At 40.0% G+C, this 20,129-nt stretch overlaps 1 protein-coding gene across 3 annotated transcripts; it reads left to right on the top strand.

Moving 5' to 3' along the window:
- Nucleotides 1-481: 481 nt before the first annotated feature.
- LOC141801663 (inter-alpha-trypsin inhibitor heavy chain H3-like) lies at nt 482-19,030 on the top strand. 3 transcript variants are annotated; one of them, XM_074684932.1, is made up of 24 exons: nt 482-645; nt 5,278-5,313; nt 5,469-5,507; nt 7,344-7,501; nt 7,581-7,685; nt 7,767-7,929; nt 8,083-8,193; nt 8,282-8,410; nt 8,517-8,633; nt 8,711-8,879; nt 9,131-9,256; nt 11,742-11,923; nt 12,031-12,216; nt 12,346-12,485; nt 12,685-12,845; nt 13,072-13,101; nt 13,194-13,223; nt 13,873-13,902; nt 14,040-14,108; nt 16,232-16,345; nt 16,431-16,629; nt 17,823-17,998; nt 18,106-18,217; nt 18,318-19,030. In XM_074684932.1, exons 1-24 carry the CDS (start codon nt 505-507, stop codon nt 18,457-18,459), a joined length of 2,865 nt encoding a protein of 954 aa, XP_074541033.1. In that variant the 5' UTR covers nt 482-504; the 3' UTR covers nt 18,460-19,030. The 3 variants fall into 3 exon arrangements, with proteins under 3 accessions (XP_074541033.1, XP_074540939.1, XP_074541119.1); XM_074684838.1 differs by having other exon boundaries at nt 14,037-14,108; nt 18,318-19,029; XM_074685018.1 differs by lacking the exon at nt 13,873-13,902 and having other exon boundaries at nt 14,037-14,108.
- Nucleotides 19,031-20,129: the final 1,099 nt, after the last annotated feature.

Genomic DNA, 20,129 nt, shown 5'->3' with positions numbered 1-20,129 from the left:
ATCCACCTGGTTCTTGAAAGGTCGATCAAAGGGTGGAGCTGCTATAACAGGAGATGAGCAGCACAGGTGTGACCAGTGCTCTAAGAGGAATAATTTCAAAGGTAACATATCTGTTAAAACTCAGCAAGAACTATTCAGGGTCTCGTAGCGGTGTACCACCTAAATCCAGCTTTCTGTAGAATGTTGTTTGAGTTAAATAATTTCTTTTATCAAAGCACTTTTATTTTGTATTCATATACCCTGAGTGCATAAAGTAAACTTAAACTTTATACACACCTGGATAATGATGGGCATGTCAGGACTAGCCTTGTTTCAGACTATAAATTTTCTCATGGATTGTTCAGCTCACATCCAGATGAATGGAAATACACCCACAACACTAACATAAACACACACGGAGGAACGTAGAAACCCTCCTTCAGCAGAGTGTGGGCGGAGTAAGAGTCATCTGGGAGGACTTTATCCCCCCAATGCCAGGAATTCACTCCCCACTTGTTTTCAGCCATGCTGGGGGAAAGGCCCTCTTGTTTGCCAGGCATGCCTGAGGTGTGGAGAGCCATGCTGCTGTTGTTTTGTGTCTGCACCTGGCTGACAGCCCAGACCCAGGGAGCCCTGGTTGTTTCTCACAGAGATGCACTGACAGAGGTATGTACAAGAAAATGACGGTAAACAAATGTCTGTTCTGTTTCCCTCTGTCTTGAGCTCACTCTTTATTTGTCAACAGGCTGTACACTGTTTACAGAAGCCAGTTTATATAAGCAGCATCCGCAGTTTAGGACTTTCTTTCACTGAAAACTTTCCATGATGCGGAGTTCTTTGCATGTCTGGCATCAGCAACAAAGATTTCCCTGATATGGAATAAAAGAGGGTCTGTTCATAAATACCAAGATTGCGCAAAAAGTCAGAAGCTGGCATGAAAAAAGTTTAATGCATGCCTTAGCAGTGGCATGATTTATGGGATCAACTAATCTTTGACAGCTGCAAGGAAACATCCTGCATGTGTGTAAAACTGGACCTTATGACTGGACCTTTTATGGTTGACATACATGCTCTGAAAATTTCTTGACCACAGCGCCATCAGTTAGTCTTTGATTTCAAAGGTATATTTGTGTTTTCCTTCTCATATCAGAGAAGAATTTCCACTGACATGCTGAAAGTATATTTGTGAGTCATAAATGTTTTTATTAGAAGCGAAGTCTGTATTTTTCACTCATCTCAGAGGACCAGTGTGAATGACTCTTTAAAAACCAGGTGTGTTGTGGGTGTGGACTTGCACGATGTAACAGGGCGCTCTCAAGCATAGCTGTCTCTTTTTACCCATGAGTATTTTGTGTAAGCTGGAATAAACCTCATCAGACTGCACCACTGCAGCTTGATTTTTTTTAAGAAATTAAAATCACTGAGTTCACAAAAGATTATAAACTGTTTAATGTACTGTTTAATAAAGCACACAACATTTAAACAGGTCCATACTTAATTCTTTGGAAAACATTTTACAGAGCTCCAACATACTCTCACCGGCCACTTTATTAGGCAGGCCAGTCCAACTGCTCGTTAACTCATATTTTATAATCAGCCAATCATACGGCAGCAACTCAATACATTAAGGCATGTTGACATGGTGAAGACAATCTGCCGCAGTTCAAACTGAGCATCAGAATGGGGATGAAAGGTGATTGAAGTGACTTTGAACGAGGCATGGTTGTTGGTGCCTTGGTTGTTGGTTGTTGTTGGTCTGAGTATCTCAGAAACTGTTGATCCACTGGGATTTTCACGCACAACCATCTCTAGGGTTTACAGAGAATGAACCCAAAAAGAGAAACTATCCGGTGAATGGCAGTTCTGTGGGCCAAAATGCCTTGTTGATGCCAGAGGTCAGAGAAGAATGGCCAGACTGGTTTGAAAATAACTCAAACAACCGCTGGTTACGACTGAAGGCTGCAGATAAGCATCTCTGAACACACAACACGTCCAACCTTGAGGCAGATGGGCTACAGCAGCAGAAGACCACACCGGGTACCACTCCTGTCAGCTAAGAACAGGAAACTGAGGCTACAATTCACACAGGCTCATCAAAACTGGACAATAGAAGATTAGAAAAACGTTGCCTGGTCTGATGAGTCTGGATTTCTGCTCCAAATTCAGATGGTAGGGTCAGAATTTGGCGTCAACAACATGAAAGCATGGATCCATCCTGTCTTGTAGCAACAGTTCAGGCTGGGGATATTTTCTTGGCACTTTTGGCCCCTTAGTACCAACTGAGCATGGTTTAAAGTCCACAGTCTACCTGAGTGTTGTTGCTAAACATGTCCATCCCTTTATGAGCACAGTGTACCCATCTTCTGATGGCTACTTCCAGCAGGATAACGCTCCATGTCTTAAAGCTAGAATCATCTCAGACTGGTTTCTTCAACATGACAATGAGTTCACTGTCCTCAAATGGCCTCCACAGTTCTCAGATCTCAATCCAGTAGAGCACCTTTGGGATGTGGTGGAACGGGAGATTCTCATCATGGATGTTCAACCGACAAATCTGCAGCAACTGTGTGATGCTATCATGTCAATATGGACCAAATTTTCGGAGGAATCTTTCCAGTACCTTGTTAAATCTATGCCACAAAGGATTAAGGAAGTTCTGAAGGCAAACGGGGGTCCAACCCGCTACTAGCAAGGTGTGACTAATAAAGTGGCCAGTGAGTGTACGACACCAAGAGCAAGAACTTGGCTTTAGTGGAATGAAAAATGCTCTTTTTAAAATGCAGAAATGTTGATCAGCAGTAGGATCAACGATGTCATCCAACAGCTTTAAGTGGATGGACTGAGACAGTAGGATAGAGGATGAGACTGAAACAGTCCAAGAGACAGTCAGACAAAACAGAAACAACTAGGGCCAAAAGCAGTTTTGAACAGACCCTCACATCTTTCAAGTGCAGCTCTGGGTGTGGCCCACAAGGGGTTTTCTACAAAAAAGTCTTGTGCCATAACAGTCTGCAGCTTCTTCACTGTCTTTATCAGTGAAAGAACAGCCATTAATGGCTCTCACTGGCCCCGAGCTGCATTTACCATTTAGTGAATCCAGAAAGGTTTTCCTGTATAGTGACTCTTGAGGAAGAGGGGTGTGACTTACAGCCGTTATGGTTGGGATTAGCCCATTGGTGGTGTCTTTGAATAGAGATTAACTGATTAATCTTTTAGGCCAATGCCTACCATAAGCATTCAGAAACAATGAGCATCGGCTGATGCCTGCACTCTTGAGGCCAATGTGAAAATAACTGAATAAAGTTTGCAGACACTGCAGGCAGCCTCGTCAGTGCTATCAAATCCAAAATAGTCATTGGCAGGTGAAATATATATTTTCATACTTGAAAGGATCCTGTGACATAACTCTGCCTTCAATATGAATATCAGTTATGTTAGCAGTTCATGACCTAATGTAGTACTATCTTGTGAAACGCTTAAAACAATCTGAAACCTGCCCACTCAGGGGCTGCACAGTTGGCTGTCTCACAGCAAGAAGGTCACCAGTTTGAATCCCCGTTTGGGTAAGGTGGGCCTTTCTGTTTGCATGTTCTTCCTGTGCGTGCATAGGTTCTCTCAGGTTACTCTGACTTCCTCCCACATGCTCATCAGGTTAATTGGTGGTTCTGAATTGCCTGAAGGTGTGAGTGTGTGCATGAAAGGTTGGCGAACTCTGTGTGTCAGCCCTGTGATTGATCGGTAACCAGGGTGGGTGCTGGAGACAGCTGGGGTAGGCAGCCACCAGGGACCCCGAATAGGACAAGTGGCAGCATAAGAATGGATGAATGAATGCCAGCTCAGAGTAGTATGTTTATTAGACATTTGCATGGAAAAGTTGATGTTCTAAGTTTAAGACTGTTTTGCTTCATCACATGAATAAAAAACAACATTATGATAACTGTGTTATGTACAGTCCCTCAGCAGACCTGCTCTGATGATCAACATGGACATTAACTATTGCAAATCGGATATCATTTGATCACAATCTCTGAAGGGTGCACTTATGTAAAGAGCTTGGAGTAATGGAGTGATGTCGTGTTTATTGCTAATTTTCAAAGAGCTACAGCTGCCCATTCTCCAGCACACAACAAACCATTTATATACAGTAGTTAAATCTCTCATTTGGTCAGTTAGTGAAGGTTTAAGTGCCCCCTACCATAACTGGTTCCCAAATCTCATGTCAGTTCAAAATATTTTCAACTAGATTTCAGAGATACAGGTTTGAATATTTGTAATCCAGCTATGTCCAACACAGTTCTAGTTTTATTACCGACTTTTCAGATCCCAAGGTTTTTCCAAATCCTTGTTTGACTCTTTGCATTTAAAAGTCAAATGGGCAACCAAAAAATCACTGGCTCCCAGGTTCTGGACTTAAATGGACTCACAAAACCCAGTGTAGCTTGCTCCAGAAAATTTGTTCTCCAGCTTTTGGAAAAAAAAAACCCTTAAGGAGTGACCCTTCATGTTAATTGCAATTGAAGTAGTGGATGCAATTTGTAACTTTAAAACGGTATTTCAAACATCACATCCAAATCTATTTTCATTTAAGGTATCATATAAAAATAACACTTATATCTCTCATTCTGAGATTTTTGGCCCTACATCCACGGTGGTCAGCATCGCTCTTGTTCTTTGCCCCTTAAATTGACAGTGAAAATGCATAAGCTTGTAAGGTGTTCAAACTGAAACTATCCTGCAAAGTCTGCTCTGTGCTGCCCAGTTGTAGACTTACAGGTGCTGTTCTTTTCTCTGTTATTTTTACGTTGTTGGTTGTAGTTGCCTAAGCAATATGTGCAACATCAGACACAGTTTGCATCTGCACTTAAAAAAAATCAGTTTGCATTTTATGTTGCACTTGCCACATGGACCATACCTCTGACACCTTAATTTCCTACCTTGGGTGCCCCACCTGGATACCTGTCCCACTTGATGTAAAACTCTGTTCCCAGGTCCAGTTTCTCTTCTAGCCTGTTGCTGCCTGTTTATTCCTGTCAGCTTGTTTTTTTTTTTTTTGTGTGTGTGTGTGTGTGTGACCTTTAAAACCAGTCCTCTTCTCCTCCGCCTGCTCAGAGTGGTTGGTCTAGTTTTGGGGTTCACACCTTACTTCACAGACATGTCCCTGCAGTGCTCATGTTAGTCCTTAATAACTTGGTCTGATTCTTATTTTGTGAATGCTGATTCAGGTTAAGTGATTTGAATATTTTGTATATTCTTACTCCTCTGTTGCCAGTTCATGAAGTACTTTTTTTTTTGTTCCAGGATATCAGGGAGACCATGGACACCAGGTCAATAAAGGTATTTGTCCTGGATCACTTAAATAATACAAAAAAATAAGGATTTATTCTTTGCTTGTTCCATCAGTTTGATTTCACAACCGTCTTAAAAAAAAAAAATTAAAAGAGTTTGATTATAGGTATAAATGACATGTTTTTCTCTTTTTTCTTCCACAGAAAAGAAGCACAGACTCTAATGTTGATATCAAAATAGAGGTATGACTGTCCCCATTAATAATGTATCACATTGACATGACTTTAAAATCCCAAATTTGATAATTCAGCACACATGAGCCATGGTAGAGAGGACTGATAACTAGCTCCTTCCTCAGAGGAGGGCTATTGTTACTGTTTGTTAAATCGAGTCCACATTTTCTTTAAAAAAAACCTCATTGGTTCCAGATGCCACTTCCTTTGCTCTTCCCTTCCTGTCGTCCTCAGGCTTGAATTCATTTTCTCTTTTCTTTACCAGAGAGAATAAACAGGAAGTGGAAACTGGAAGTGTGTTGTCCATCTGTATTTTATTCTTTTCTGTATTTGCCAGTATGATGGCCAATGACAGAAAACAGGGGCCTCTGATCTATTTGATAGTTTAAGGACCAGAGTCTGAGAGCAGCGAATTTCCTCTGACAACATGCTCAGGGTTGAAAGCTTGATGGTGTTATCATGTCCAACTGCTGCTGTCCAGTTTTTCATACATATCAACTGACAAGAATCTGACAAATTATCCTAGGCAGGGGACACAAAGATACCAAAACAGCCTTTGTTAAATACACATTGCAAAGATATTCAATGAGTGATACAGTTAGTTCTTCAAAACATCATGTGTGAGACATAAGTAGGTGCTACTGCCCTGTCTACAGGGGTTAAAAGTAGGGATGGGAATCAAAAACCTGTTGAGAATTGATAAGAAATGTTTCAATCCATCGATATCGTTAGCCTTTGTGCTTAACGACTCCCTTATCAATTCTTTACATTGTGTTGGAGCCGCCGGGCCTCTGCTGCAGCTATCTTAGCTTAGCAGTTAGATAACGTTTCCCAAGAAAACTCTGATTCAGGACTTTCAGCTTGAAGTTTCACAAAAGAACTGACTTCATAAAGAAACGTACATTACTCTCTCTCAGGAGATTCATATTCAGTATATTGGAAATGGTATAAATCACCTTATTTACCAAAATAACAAAATAGCACAAGCTTGATGCCATCATATATAGGACACTGCACTGATATGCTAGCAGTTAGCATACATCAGTATAACTTCAACTTCAGAATAGAATTTCAACTTTCATCACAGAAACATATCACATTAACTATTTGTAAAAATACTGAGAATTTCAAATGTCAAAAGCTAACAGGCAGTTGAAAGGCTCATAGCTGACTTAATAACTACGGAAAGCTTCCAAACAACTTTAACCATTGCTATAACCACTTTGAGACACTAGATGGCCTACTTGAATTATTAATACATTACAACACGGTACATCAATGTCACATTGTGTGCAATTTTTACCTGTTTCTGTATAATTATGCCCATAAATATCCAGACTCAGGGACCAATTACATTTATTTACTCACAGTATAAACTCAATTAAATATTGTTGACACAGAAAACTCGAAAAGCTACTTTTTGTACCAAGAAAATCCACAACAGGAATTGATAAGGGAATCAATAAAGAATCAGATCGATAAGCAGAATTGATGAGGGCATTGGTATTGACAAAATCTTATCAATTCCCATCCCTAGTTAAAAGTTGATGTTTCACACAGGAGACTTTAATGTAAGTTAAGTATTTAATCAACAAAATGACATAATTTAAACTTCCCCATCAGAGTTTGACTCCAAGGAAAATGGGGCAGTTATGTGAATATTTATGAGAACCTTATGATGTCTAACTCCATCAGTGCTCTTTGCCATGTCTCAATAACTCCCGTTGGTTTTCTGTAGGTAAAACTGTTATTGAGACATTAAAATGATAAGTGATGCTCAAGTCTGACACAAATAATTGAATTTCATAAGACTGCCGTCCTCACACTCTGTGTCCATACTTCCAGGAGGTGGAGGTGTACAGCGTGACGGTGCACTGCACTGTGACGTCTCGTTTTGCTCACACTGTCATGACCTCTAAAGCTCTGAACAAAGCAAACACCTCACAGGAAATCTTCTTTGAGGTGGAGCTGCCAAAAACTGCCTTCATCACCAACTTCAGCATGTAAGTCAAATCTCACTGTCTCTGATGAAGAGATCGAATCGTGTAGTTCTCTACCTTGACGGCTGTCTTGTGCTTGCAGGGAAATCGATGGTCAGGTGTATGTTGGAGAGGTGAAGGAGAAGGAGAAAGCCAAGAAACAGTATGAGAAGGCTGTTTCCTCTGGACAAACTGCTGGACTAGTCAAGTACGCTGGACTGGAAATGATCTGAAAACACAAGTTAATTGTCAGACTATCAAACACATTAATATGTGTTCATCATTGCAGGGCCTCTGGGAGAAAGATGGAGAAGTTTTCTGTGTCTGTCAACATCGCGAGCAACAGCAGCGTGACTTTTATTCTGACCCATGAGGAGCTCCTCAAGAGGAACCTGGGCCACTATGAGATTCTGACCCGAGTCAAACACCAACAACCGGTTCAGGAGTTTCAGGTAAACCCACCCTGCACTCTCATTTATTTATTTTTGAATGGCCACACATTGAGAAAGTCCTGTCAAAGTTTAGTATCATTGGCTCACACTGATTTTGTCCTTGATCTGCTTTTCTTGTTCTGTGTGCATGTCTGTGTTTCTCTGTGGACACAGATTGTGGCAGACATATTTGAGCCCCAGGGAATCGCTTTTGTTGAAGCCACTGCATCCTTCCTCACCAATGATCTGCTGTCACTGGTGGAGAAAACAGTCACAGACAATAAGGTAAATCACTGGACAGATTTCTCTCCTCTTTTGATGGACTTTGATGATCATGAATGTTGTTCACTTGAATTACATTAATGTTTTTTAGGCTCATATCTCTTTCTCACCGTCTATGGAGCAGCAGAGGAAATGTCTGGGATGTGAAGGCAGCATCATTGATGGAGATTTTATCATTAAGTATGATGTGAAACGAGAGAAGAGCCTGGGGCAGGTTCAGGTCAGCTGCTGACAAAGACCTGAAGCAAAAGTATCACCTGTATGTTCACTCTTCTTAGTGCTGACTGTCATTAACCACCTGAACCTGTTCTTGTTGTGATTCTCAGATTGTGAACGGATACTTTGTGCATTTTTTCGCTCCTCCTGACCTGCCCAGAATCCCCAAGAACGTGGTGTTTGTGATCGACAGGAGTGGATCGATGGCTGGAAGAAAGATTCAACAGGTCACACACGTTTGTCTGAACATCATTTGTTTGTAGAATTTGCACATCCTCTTTGGTGACTCTGAGACCTTTTGCAGACCCGGGAAGCTTTGGCTGCCATTCTGAAGGACCTCCATGAGGAGGACCACTTTGCTCTCATCCTGTTTGATGATGAAATGACCACCTGGAAGAACTCACTCACCATAGCATCAAAGGAAAATCTGTCTCAGGCCATTAAGTACATCAGGAAGCTGCGGCACAATGGATGTAAGAGGAAATAAAAGGGAATTTACTCCTGTTTCAGTTTTTAATACTCCTCCTTATCAGCGGCTAAAAATTCATTTGAATTTGAGGTGAAGAGAAGAATTTAGAAGGGAAGAGAAATTTTAAGAGCTGCTATCGTTGTTTCATTTTTAAGCCAGTGGCACAAAAAGTAGCACCCTCAGAAAACAGTCATTTTTGTCTGAAAATGTCATCTTAACAAATGTTTTTCTGCTCACCATGTCTCTGCATTTTAGCCACTGATATCAACGGCGCTGTACTAAGAGCAGTCAACATGCTAATGGCAGAGAGAGAAAGCAGCAACGTTCCAGAAAGGAGCACAGATATGATTATTTTGCTGACTGATGGGATGCCAAACAGCGGTAAGCCTGAGATTGTACCAATTTGTTTTCTCAGAAGTCAAGAGTTGAAACTAGGGTCATCAATCTATTACTATATTGTATCATGATAAATTGCATGATTGCTCACAGTTACCTCACAATTAATCTCAAATTTATCACACATTTTTTCATTTTTTCCAAATGTACCTTAAAGGGATAATTTTCCTGTTTTTTTTTGGGCAGCTCAATACAAACTGACAGAGCTCATGTATCACATAAGACCAACAAGTACTTTGGTTGGAAAAAAAAAGGATAATTCCCTGGACACTTCACGCTTTAAAACAATAATCTCACACAATGTTTCTCTCTGCAGCCCCTGTATGCTTGACCAGCAAGTGGTACTTGAGGACATGGTCATACTGGCAAACTGTACTATGCATAAGCACGCTTCAACCCTAAAGCCTAGCTTGTTTGGTGACCAAAAATGTGTCCTTTGTGTTTAAGAAAGATTCACTTCTCTGCTTTGGCACGCTTCAGCGCGGTTCACTTCATGCACAAGCAGAAGCATGTGGACAAGCGCCGCGAGCGCACCTCCCGACAATCATTTTAAACAATAGCGGGGTGTTGAGGAGCTGTGTCAGACCAAAACGATGTAACATCAGTCAAAAAGTCTCCAAAGTTGTAGCAGTGCCCTCTGTGCCTGGTTGGTCCTACTGTAGTAGTGTGACTGCTGGCCATAGGGGCCGTTGACACGACAATGGCTTTAGGGTAAAATGCAAAAATTTTGTTGCGTTTCAGCCTCGCTTTTACATGGAAACCGCGTTTCAGTCAACCCAAACCTGGGTCAGGTACCCGCAAAAACAGCTGATTTGCGGGTGGTTTTTAAAAACTTTTTTTTTCCAGGGCTCGGATCTGGGTGGAAAAAATAACATGCTCGCGGGTTTTAGTTTGACACATCAAAATTAATATAAAATAAAAATAAATACAATAAAATAAAAATGTAAGTTGTAAGCTGGTTGTAAGGCTGTGACCATATAGACTGTAAAAAAACATGGACCTCACCCGTAAATCCGTAACATGGTGGAAGGCTGGGCCACGCTATCCAGTTCTTATAATACATCCATGGTTGTGACATGATCACGGCTCGTACCTGCTGAGCGTTGCTTAAGTCTGGACAGAAAGTAAGTCTACTATTACACACGTAAAGGTCCTTTTAAGTAATTAAAAGTTTAAAAGCATTAAACGTAAAATACAAGTGATTTTTACAGTTGTATGTGAGAAGATCACAGAGGGTTGATGATGGAGCTGAAGTCAGGCTTTTATTGGAAGAGTTGCTTCATTCAGGTGTGTTAGTTACTCACTGGCATCTGAACTATAGCGATATATCGTTCAATTTTCAGACAATATGACCCAAAATGATTACTTTAAATAAGGTTAAGGGTCGGGCTGCGGGTCGTGTTTCAACGGGTCGCATCGGGTTGTGGTACTAATCGGGCTGATGCGGATGCAGATGTGGAAAGACATCAGGCCTTACACCAGTTAGCCTTGACATGCTACAGGCTGCTAACAGCTGAGTTCACATGTAAACAATGCAGCCATGGTTACATGTAGGATCTCCAGACAAACACAGGAGAAAAAGTAGTAAAAATATCACTGAAGCCACAAAAAGTTTGGTGTCCATGACCAACAAATGAGCCATACAAAATAATGATCCACTCCAAATACAAAGATTACGAAAAAGAGACAAAAGGATTACAAGAAACTGACAAAGAAGAGAGAGCTGCTGCAAAGAGCAGCCATAGCCAACAGGGCGGGGCCTAGCAACATTAATAGCATTTATTACTAGCAACAGGTAGCACAAATGCAATATAGTGACGTAGGGAAAGAACTATATGCTTCTCCTGTTTGTCTTTTTCAGGTATTGAACTTGTGGTTGTTACTTTTGTGATGAAATAAAAGTCATTTAACCTTCAGAGGTAGCTAGTGTGTAAGCTTAGCTACCATGGCTACTAATCACAAGGTAATTCACAGGTAATTCTTCAGAGGTTTTTTTTAATGTGACATTAAAGATTATCTGCTATCGTCTTTCGGTGGCTACAAAGACCAGATAAGGAGTCCAGTTGAAAGCTTTACCACCATTATGTTGTTACAGAGGTGCCAAACAAACACAGGGACAAACACCCAAGAGGAACATACAATGCATGGCCAGTGGTATAAAAAGAGTTATAGTAACTTAGTGGTGGCACATCACTGATGGGAATGTTTCACCCATCTGACGAATACTGATGTGCTGCAAAACCCACTGATACTGAACTGCCGGCATATTACGTAGGCCCTCTCAGGGATGTGAAGGAACTACCAACATATGGATGGACCATTTTGGGGGGTGCCATTTTTGCACAATAGAGTTCTCAGTTTCAAAACCTTGAAAAGGCTTGAGCAAAAAACTTCACATAGCAGCTGTCATAGATGTCCAATGTTTTTATATTTAGTGTTTATACATGTCTGTATGTGTTTGTGTTCAAAGGGGAATCAAACCTTGAGAAAATCCAGCAGAATGTGCGCTTAGCTATTGCGGGTAAAATGTCCCTGTTCTCTCTGGGATTTGGAAATGATGTGGATTACTCCTTCCTCGATGTGATGAGCAAACAAAACAAGGGACTGGCCCGCAGAATATTTGAGGGATCAGATGCATCGCTTCAACTTCAGGTAAAAGTTTATTACCAGAACAATTCAAGGCTCACACCAAATTTTATTTCTTCTCAGAGCTTTACAGATATTTAGGGGGCATTGTCTGGGTTGTGTTTTTGTTTCAGGGCTTCTATGAGGAGGTGTCCAGCCCTCTGCTCTTGGATGTGAACCTTCAGTATCCTGAAAATGCAGTGGAATTCTTGACCCAAAACCATTATAGCCAGTTGTTTAATGGCTCAGAAATTGTAGTCACAGGTCGAGTGACTGACAACAACCTGGATAACTTCTTGGTTGAGGTGTTAGCAAAGGGGGTGAGAATCAGACAATTAAAAATGAACAAATCATGGTTTTGTGTCGGAAATGATTTACTGATTTTAAATAACACAGGTAGAGATGTCTGGTCAGTAATGTCTGCCACTTGATTTCTTTTCTTCCTCTAGCCTGAAGAAGACTTTTCAGTGCAGGGGAAGGCTAGTGTGATGAACTTCGACACGATCTACCCAGGTCAGGACTACATTTTTGGGGATTTCTCTGAGCGTCTGTGGGCCTACCTCACCATCCAGCAGCTACTTGAGAACAGGTTCATGAATCAACTGTCTGTCGGTTTAATTTGGATGATCAACAAGATGTGTGATGGCAAGAGTATGTCAAAAGTCTTTGTGACTTAGGACATATTGGACAAAGGACCTACAATGCTTTCATAGACTTATCTCCCACACACATCATGTGCAGTGTGTGTTATAACAATGCCATTTTTTTGTTTGTTTTTGTCTTTTCAGTGACATAGGTACCCCACAGGAGAAAGAAAATGCCACAGCAAAGGCTCTGGACATGGCCCTTCGATACAGCTTTGTCACCCCTCTCACCTCCATGGTGGTCACAAAGCCAGAAACAGAGGATGGACCAGAGGGTCCACTCATTGCTGACAAACTGACCGAGGGTAACACAACTTCTCATCATTTATTAGTTAGCCACTGATTACTGTTTGATTCATATTCCTAAGAGTAGAACAAGTCATTAGGATGTGCCAACTTAGAAAAAGACATGTATGTATTCCAATTATAAAAACAACCTACAACATATTCTAATCTGTGATTCCTTCTAAGACTGAAGAAGAAATTTAACTATCTTTGGTGTTATGTTTTCTAACTGATGTTGCTTCACAGACCAGCGACAGAAAGCAGAGAGGCGTGGAGGTAGGAAAATCTACTGTTGTTATTTTGCATCCTTTTTCAATCTAATATTGGACAACCACTCTTAACACATTCTTCTTTTTTTTTTTACTCAGCCCCCAGTGGAAGTTTGGGTAGTCAATCAGGTAGTACACTGAACAGTTTTTTTCTTTTACTTTTAATCAATCAGTAATCAGAAACAACTCATCAAATTTAACCACGTTTCAGGTTCTCACAGATACATGTGTAAGCTTGATGTTTGGCAGCAGTGCGACTACTACATACTAGGGCTTGGACTATTTGCTATTCTCGCGATTGATTCTATTACAACATTTGGGCTGCAGATTCGAATTTAAATTGATTTTTTTTTTATATTTATGTTTTTTGAATTTTTTAATTTGCTTTTGACTATGTGAAAAAGTTAAATGATGATAATAATGACGAACTGTATCAGGAGCCATATTTTCCCATAAAATGCACATCACCTGAGTCAGAAACATTTCACCCTCTGCTGGAGAAAAGTGGTAACTTTTTTCCGATTAAGTTTGTTAACGAGGACTGAAATGAAAGATTTGAATTTGAAAGAACAAATAATGATTTTTTTGACAAAAAATCCCAATATATTGTACATGGATTTTTTCTCCCAGCCCTACCACATACAGCCCTCCAATCATTTTAATGCACTCATCGTATAAGAAACTGTCTTAAAATATCTATTCAAAGTTGCTGTTGCTGTATAAAAGATTGGATCTATGAAATCTTCTGACAGACGTTTGTGTCTTTTTGTGCGGACAGTTTCTGTAGCCCGTGGCTCCAGTTCCCGAGGTAAATTCTTTATGCAGCAGAAGTTCAACAGTTTAATTTTTCTGTAGCTCTGTTACAGTTAATTTCTAAGATTTGCTGTTGCAAAAAGTTTAGACTTGTAATAACATGTTATTTGCTCTTTGGACTATGGATAGTAGCTTTCAAGGCCAGGGGTTCCAGCTCTGGTCGCCAGGGCAGTGGTTCCAGCTCTGGTGGTCAATTTGACGGTATGTCTTTTTCTTTTAAAGTAGTTAAACTGTAACTCTTTGAAGTCATGCTTTATTTTCTCTTTTCATTTTTACTAATTATCTTTGAAGAACTTCTATTTGTATACAAAGCACCATCGTTGTAAAGTATCATTTATCCCTGCCTGTTGTGTCCCAATACAACCTTTACACTTTGACACAATACTGATATTGCAGCCTTGAGTATTGTCAGATACCAATATTGATCAGATTCAATATCAGCACTAATTATACCTATTTTTATTAATTATTTTGTAGTAAGAAATGTTAGGAAAGGATTGATCAAGTTAAATTACTCAAACAGAGAATAATAGTCAGCAACAGTAGATATGAGAAAAACTGACCTATTATTATTATTAAAGGGGACATATCATGCTGATCCCTGATTTAATACTTTCATATAATATAATAAATTTGAAAACAAGACCTTTCACCCCCTGAATTTTCAAAAAATGAGATATTGTATTTTTTCTGATATCCTAGAATGGGATTTGATGCCTCTGAAAATAGGTCATTGCCAGTTGGCCGCGAGATTTTGACCTTCATGACACGAGGATCCTTACTTTTTATTGGAGTAATCTGATAAAGCAGCTCCTCCTCTGTGAAGTCAGTTAGTCACACAACCGCCACCGAAGGATACACCCACCAAGAGCCGAGTCTAAATACAGCTCTGTACCAGCTCTGGCTAACTTGACTGAGTGCTGAATGCAGGGACTCTGCTCTGCTGAGCAGCTCCGCTTTACATGGTGAATCAGAAGTTAAAACACTGTAGTTTTAGCAGACGTCGTAATACTTGTGAGACTGTGATGTTAGCATGCTTGTTCTGACATGCACTGTGAACCCGGACCACAATAATGCGGCGGTAATAACATAGTGACGAACTGACGGTAGAGGCGATCTTTAGACTACACTTTCAGCATGATGGATAAAACAGACAGAGAAAAGTGAAGGAGCAGGATGGAGCCCTGGTATAGAAATAGTTTATTGGTGAAGTCTGCCTTTTTTTTTCCACGTATAAACTATACATGTTACTGTACCGGTTTGACTCACCACACTGAAGCGTCCTGAGATGATCTGTGTCGAGGTGGATTTTCTTTCTCCTAAGCTGCAGAACCGTCCAGGTCTGACTCGGGGTCCAATACAAATGGACGTATCCTACACTCTGCCATTTTATTAGTGTTATCAATGCCTTACGGTGAAGTTTTGGCAAACAGCAAACTCGCTCGGTCTGCTCCATTCAATGTGGTGATTTTGTAAATACTGCCATGCTGCAAAAACCGCCCCCTGGCTCTACCCCCGCCGCCCCTCTGATAGAACTGACCAATCAGAGCACAAAGGGCTGTGACGTTGCAAGGTTACTGGAGGTCATTTTCGAAACGAAGCGTTTCATCGAGATCTTCAGAATGGCAGAATGAGGATATTGAGAACCCTATTGTGGGGTAATGAAGGAACTAAATGACTTGTACTGAGGGCAGAAATGCTTCACAGGCATCCTAGTCTGGCATAGTGAAAAGGAGAAACAAGCATGATATGTCCCCTTTAAGCAATGGGTTACGCAATTTTTAACCCTAACAAAGAATAAACTACAATTAAATAAAATAAATAAAAAAAATAAATTAGAAGTCCCTTGAAAACCCTTAATAAATCCAGTAAAAACAAATGCTTTTGACGGGAAAAACAATTCAGGTTTACCTCATTTTTTTTTCTGTTAGTGTATGGTGGGAACAACTGAGGGCAATGGCAAACAAAACAAAACAGAACACAATATTGTCCAACTACTCAAAGTTTAGAGTCTCCACTATCTCCACTTTCTGCAGTGCGAGCATGATGTGGAGATTCATTTTTGTATCAGAGTGCTGACGACAGATATTAACAAATTTACACAGGCTTCTTTCGTAATGACGACTAATGAACAAGTTGGCTTCGTGGCATCCGGTGTCAAAATTTGATATCATACCCCCAGGCTTAACTTTCTCTATCATCACTTTCATTTCATTTCCTTTTAGTCATTTCCTTTAAAGACAGCTGCTTTAATGTCACATGCCAGTGTAATGCCACTCAGACTACTACAGCAGTGTTACTCATGTGCCATGTTTATTGTCCAGTGGACGGGGATCCTCATTTCATGATAGAACAACCAGACAGAGGAGACGCTCTGTGCTTCAACATCAACGACAAACCAGGAACCATTTTTAACCTGGTGAGAGACCCAGAAGCAGGTGAGTCTTCAGTTGTATTCTCCCAGATTTTTTTTTTTAATTAAGAGACTACAATAAACTGACATATTCTTTTTACTTTAAATAGGTTTTTTTGTCAATGGAAAAATTATTGGTAAGGTGTTTGCCACAGACAGCAACATCAACACCTACTTTGGTCAGTTTGGTATCGTCCATCAGAAGCTGGGCGTGTGGCTGGAGGTGAACACTCAGGACATCACAGTGTTCCACGATGGCAAGCAGGTCAGGCTGCTGTGGTCTGAGACAGCATCTATCAAAGAGACTGAGTGAGTCTGTGCTTTGCAACATTGTCTTTACTTTTGGGCTTCAACAGTTTTAACCGAAATACAAAATAATTTTATTTATTTGCTCCTTCAAAGTAATAAAATATGTTTTGAAGTGATTGCATTGTACCTAAAATATTGGTTTTCAAACGATCAAACTTAAAAATGCCAAACAAATACATTAACTTAAAGGGATAGTTCAGTTTTTTTGAAGTGGGGTTGTATGAGCTCTATGTGACCACTCAGGACATTAGATACAGTAGAAAGCTGTCTCCTCTCCCTAAGTAAGACACAGACTGTAATCGATGGTGACGCTAACAGGGAAAGACCGTACCAAATTCAAAGGCTATTTTCTCTGCCTACAAGAACTAAAATCAAAAAGTAATACCACAGTTTAAGAGTACGCTACATAAAATAATTTTTAAGTGCATTAAGTCTTCGGAAATATAAACATTTATCCGGACCTAACTAACTGGTCATGTATCCTTGGATGTTTCCTCTGTATTCCTTTCAGTCGCCATCTGTAGCAGCTCCTCTTCTGTGTGCTCCGGTTCATGCAGATATCCTTTTGGTTCCAAAGTGAATGTAAACTTCATCGTCGCTGTCATAGTCGCTCATTTTTGAATTTCCTACGCTGCCTCACAATCCTTAGAGTACAAACAAAAGAATTACGATACTCGATCAAACTTACACGAGGCTACAACCAGCGCCCGAAGCCTAGCTTGTTTACATTCCCTACAGCTGAAAGGAGGAGGGGGGACGGAGCGCACTAGCGCTGTGCGGAAGGATACATGACCAGTTAGTTAGGTCTGGATAAATGTTTATATTTTCAAAGACTTAATGCACTTAAAAAATATTTTATGTAGCATACTCTTAAACTGTGGTATTACTTTTTGATTTGAGTTCTTGTAGGCAGAGAAAATAGCCTTTAAATATGGTACGGTCTTTCCTTGTTAACGCCTATTTCCTCGTCACCATCGATTACAGTCTGTGTCATACTGAGGGAGAGGAGACACCTTTCTACTGTATCTAATGTCCTTAGTGGTCACATAGAGCTCATACAACCCCACCTCAAAAAAACTGAACTATCCCTTTAAATCATCTCAATGAGTTGAGGCCAGATGTGTAAAATTTCATAGTAACAGAAAAGTCACTTTTTGTTTGCCACTGTTGACAACATGCTGTTTTTACCCTAGCATGGACCTCAAGCTGACTATGAACTCCAGTCTGACAGTGACACTGAGGGGCTCAGTCAAATTTATGGTCATTAGACACAAAAAAGTTTGGAAGAGACGCCACGTCCAGCAGGACTACCTTGGTTTCTACACTTTGGACAGCCACGACATGTCTGCTTCAGTGCACGGTCTGCTAGGTAGACAACTGAGTAGTTTTATATCACGATGCGTTGATTATTTTTTACATTTTCTGTTTTATGCAGTATCGATGAGCACAGGACTCAATAAAACTTTTTCTTTCCAGGTCAGTTCTATCATGGGGTTGTGTTTGAGGTCTCAGACATACATCCCATGAAGCACCAGGAAAATGTACACGCCACCATGTATGTGAAAGGCAACGCACTCAACGTAACCAGGTGGGTATGACACTCAGAAACACAAACACCACACATAAAGGCAAAGACAGTGCATGAAAGGAAAAAGAGCAATACTCACTGTTTTTTATGTCTCACACAGACACTGGCAGAAAGATTTCAGCAGGGATCTGAAGAATGGGGAAAGTATTCCCTGCTGGTTCGTTGACAGGGATGGGACAGGCCTGATTGATGGGGAAGCCTCAGACTACATTGTGTCAGGGCTTTTCAAGACTACTTTGTAAGAGATTAAAATTAACTATCCAAGTACCATTGCATAGGAGCCCCATCATCAAGGTGTGAGTGTTGTCTGACGCAAAAAGGTGCATATTACTGAGTTACTGTGTGGCTTCTTTTAGAAATTTTGTGCAGGTAAAAATCAACTCAATGATGAGGATAATAATATAATCATGAAATGCCTCAACAAGGTACTTAATCAGTACTGAGTGGTAGCCCCTGGTTTACACCAAGTATACTTATAAGCTTAGGTCATCGAAATATTCAACCAGCAATTCCTGGTGCTTGACATAACATCAACTACAAGGCAGAAAAGCTTTTTCACTGCATCCCCTGGTGGTTTATTCATGATGATAATTTCCCTCATCATTGTGATATTAAGATCATTGAAGATAGATGACCATTTTATATCATTATAAGCCATTTTTAAGAGTCAGAGATTTTTATTTGCTTGTGTCTGTTGCTGTTGTAAGGTTAAGATGGAAGTATGTTTCATGCACTTCACAGCTAACAAATATCCAAAAGTCTATCTGTTTCTTTTTTTCTCTTGTAGACTATTTTTGTTTGGATTTGATACAAAGTAACTGACTTACTGTCTCATTTATCTTGACATCACAATAAATCAGTTTCACAAGTTTGTACTTAATTGTGTATTTTCATCTTCTTCGTGCATGTGCTTGAATTTCAAGAGATCTTTTCAAGAAATCTTTAAAGGAGACATTCATAACTGTTCATTATTAACAAATAAATACGTAGGTATGGTGTTGGATATCAGTAAAATTATCTGCAAAGTTTCAAATTAGTAGATATATATGTGTTGAAGTCTGAGATCTGAGTGAGATCCACGAGATCTGCTCGAGTAATTGCATCACCAGTTATATCCTAAAAAAGAGATTAAAATGTAACACCTACCTTTTCTTTGCTTCTTTAGATTTTTGTTATTAGCTAATATCAAGCTTTTTTTCATTTTATTTTCAATTAGTTCATTGCCAAAATTGAATTGTGGAGATTCAGACAAAAATACTTAGTTTTCTAAATCATTGTTCTAGACTCATTTCAGCAATGCATGTTATGACATTAAAGAACTTGATTTACAGATATCAGGACTAGCAAAGGTAACGAAGTCTAACTCACATGCTCCAGTATTAAGGAAGCTGCCATTCTCTTTATGGACCAGCAGAGGGCCTAAGCACTGGTGGTAAGGCTTGGAGCTGGTCCTCTGAGAAACAATCCAATGGAAGAGTGTTTCTCAATCATCATATCACCCAGTACTGTATCCTGTACCCAAAGGTTGGATGGTCCTCTCTCTGGTCCTTCTCTCCGAGAAACGAAATAAATTAATTTATAAAGCACTGACCATATATTTTATTTTTGCTAGTCTTATCCCCTGAAGCATATATTACCAGGTCTAATAATCGTCTTACACTCCTGGTTCCAAGAGTTCAGAGCTTTGCAGATCTGCTTTTATCCTTCTGGCTACAACTGCTTGGAAATCACTTCAAAGCACTTTAAAAATAAATAAACTGTCTTTTCTGGTCATTTCAGATCCCTATTTGTTTTAACTAACCTTTTTTAGTTATATGTCTATTTTTCTACAACACTCTATTTTTAAGGGTTTTGTGTTTATGTGTTGATTTTGAATTTTTTGATTTCCATTTCAAATACTCAATATCACTGT

Source organism: Halichoeres trimaculatus, unplaced genomic scaffold (genome assembly GCF_033239565.1).
Source record: "Halichoeres trimaculatus isolate MK-OKI-2021-1 unplaced genomic scaffold, fHalTri1.1 fHalTri1_scaffold_1, whole genome shotgun sequence".
Lineage (NCBI taxonomy): Eukaryota > Metazoa > Chordata > Actinopteri > Labriformes > Labridae > Halichoeres > Halichoeres trimaculatus.
This window is presented reverse-complemented; position numbering and strand designations above follow the sequence as displayed.

Coding starts and splice junctions, on each gene's coding strand:
- LOC141801663 (XM_074684838.1), top strand. CDS start 505: ATGCTGGGGGAAAGGCCCTCTTGTTTGCCAGGCATGCCTGAGGTGTGG. Junction 8,634..8,710: donor CTGGAAGAAAGATTCAACAG/GTCACACACGTT, acceptor GACCTTTTGCAG/ACCCGGGAAGCTTTGGCTGC. Junction 16,630..17,822: donor GCATCTATCAAAGAGACTGA/GTGAGTCTGTGC, acceptor TTTTTACCCTAG/CATGGACCTCAAGCTGACTA.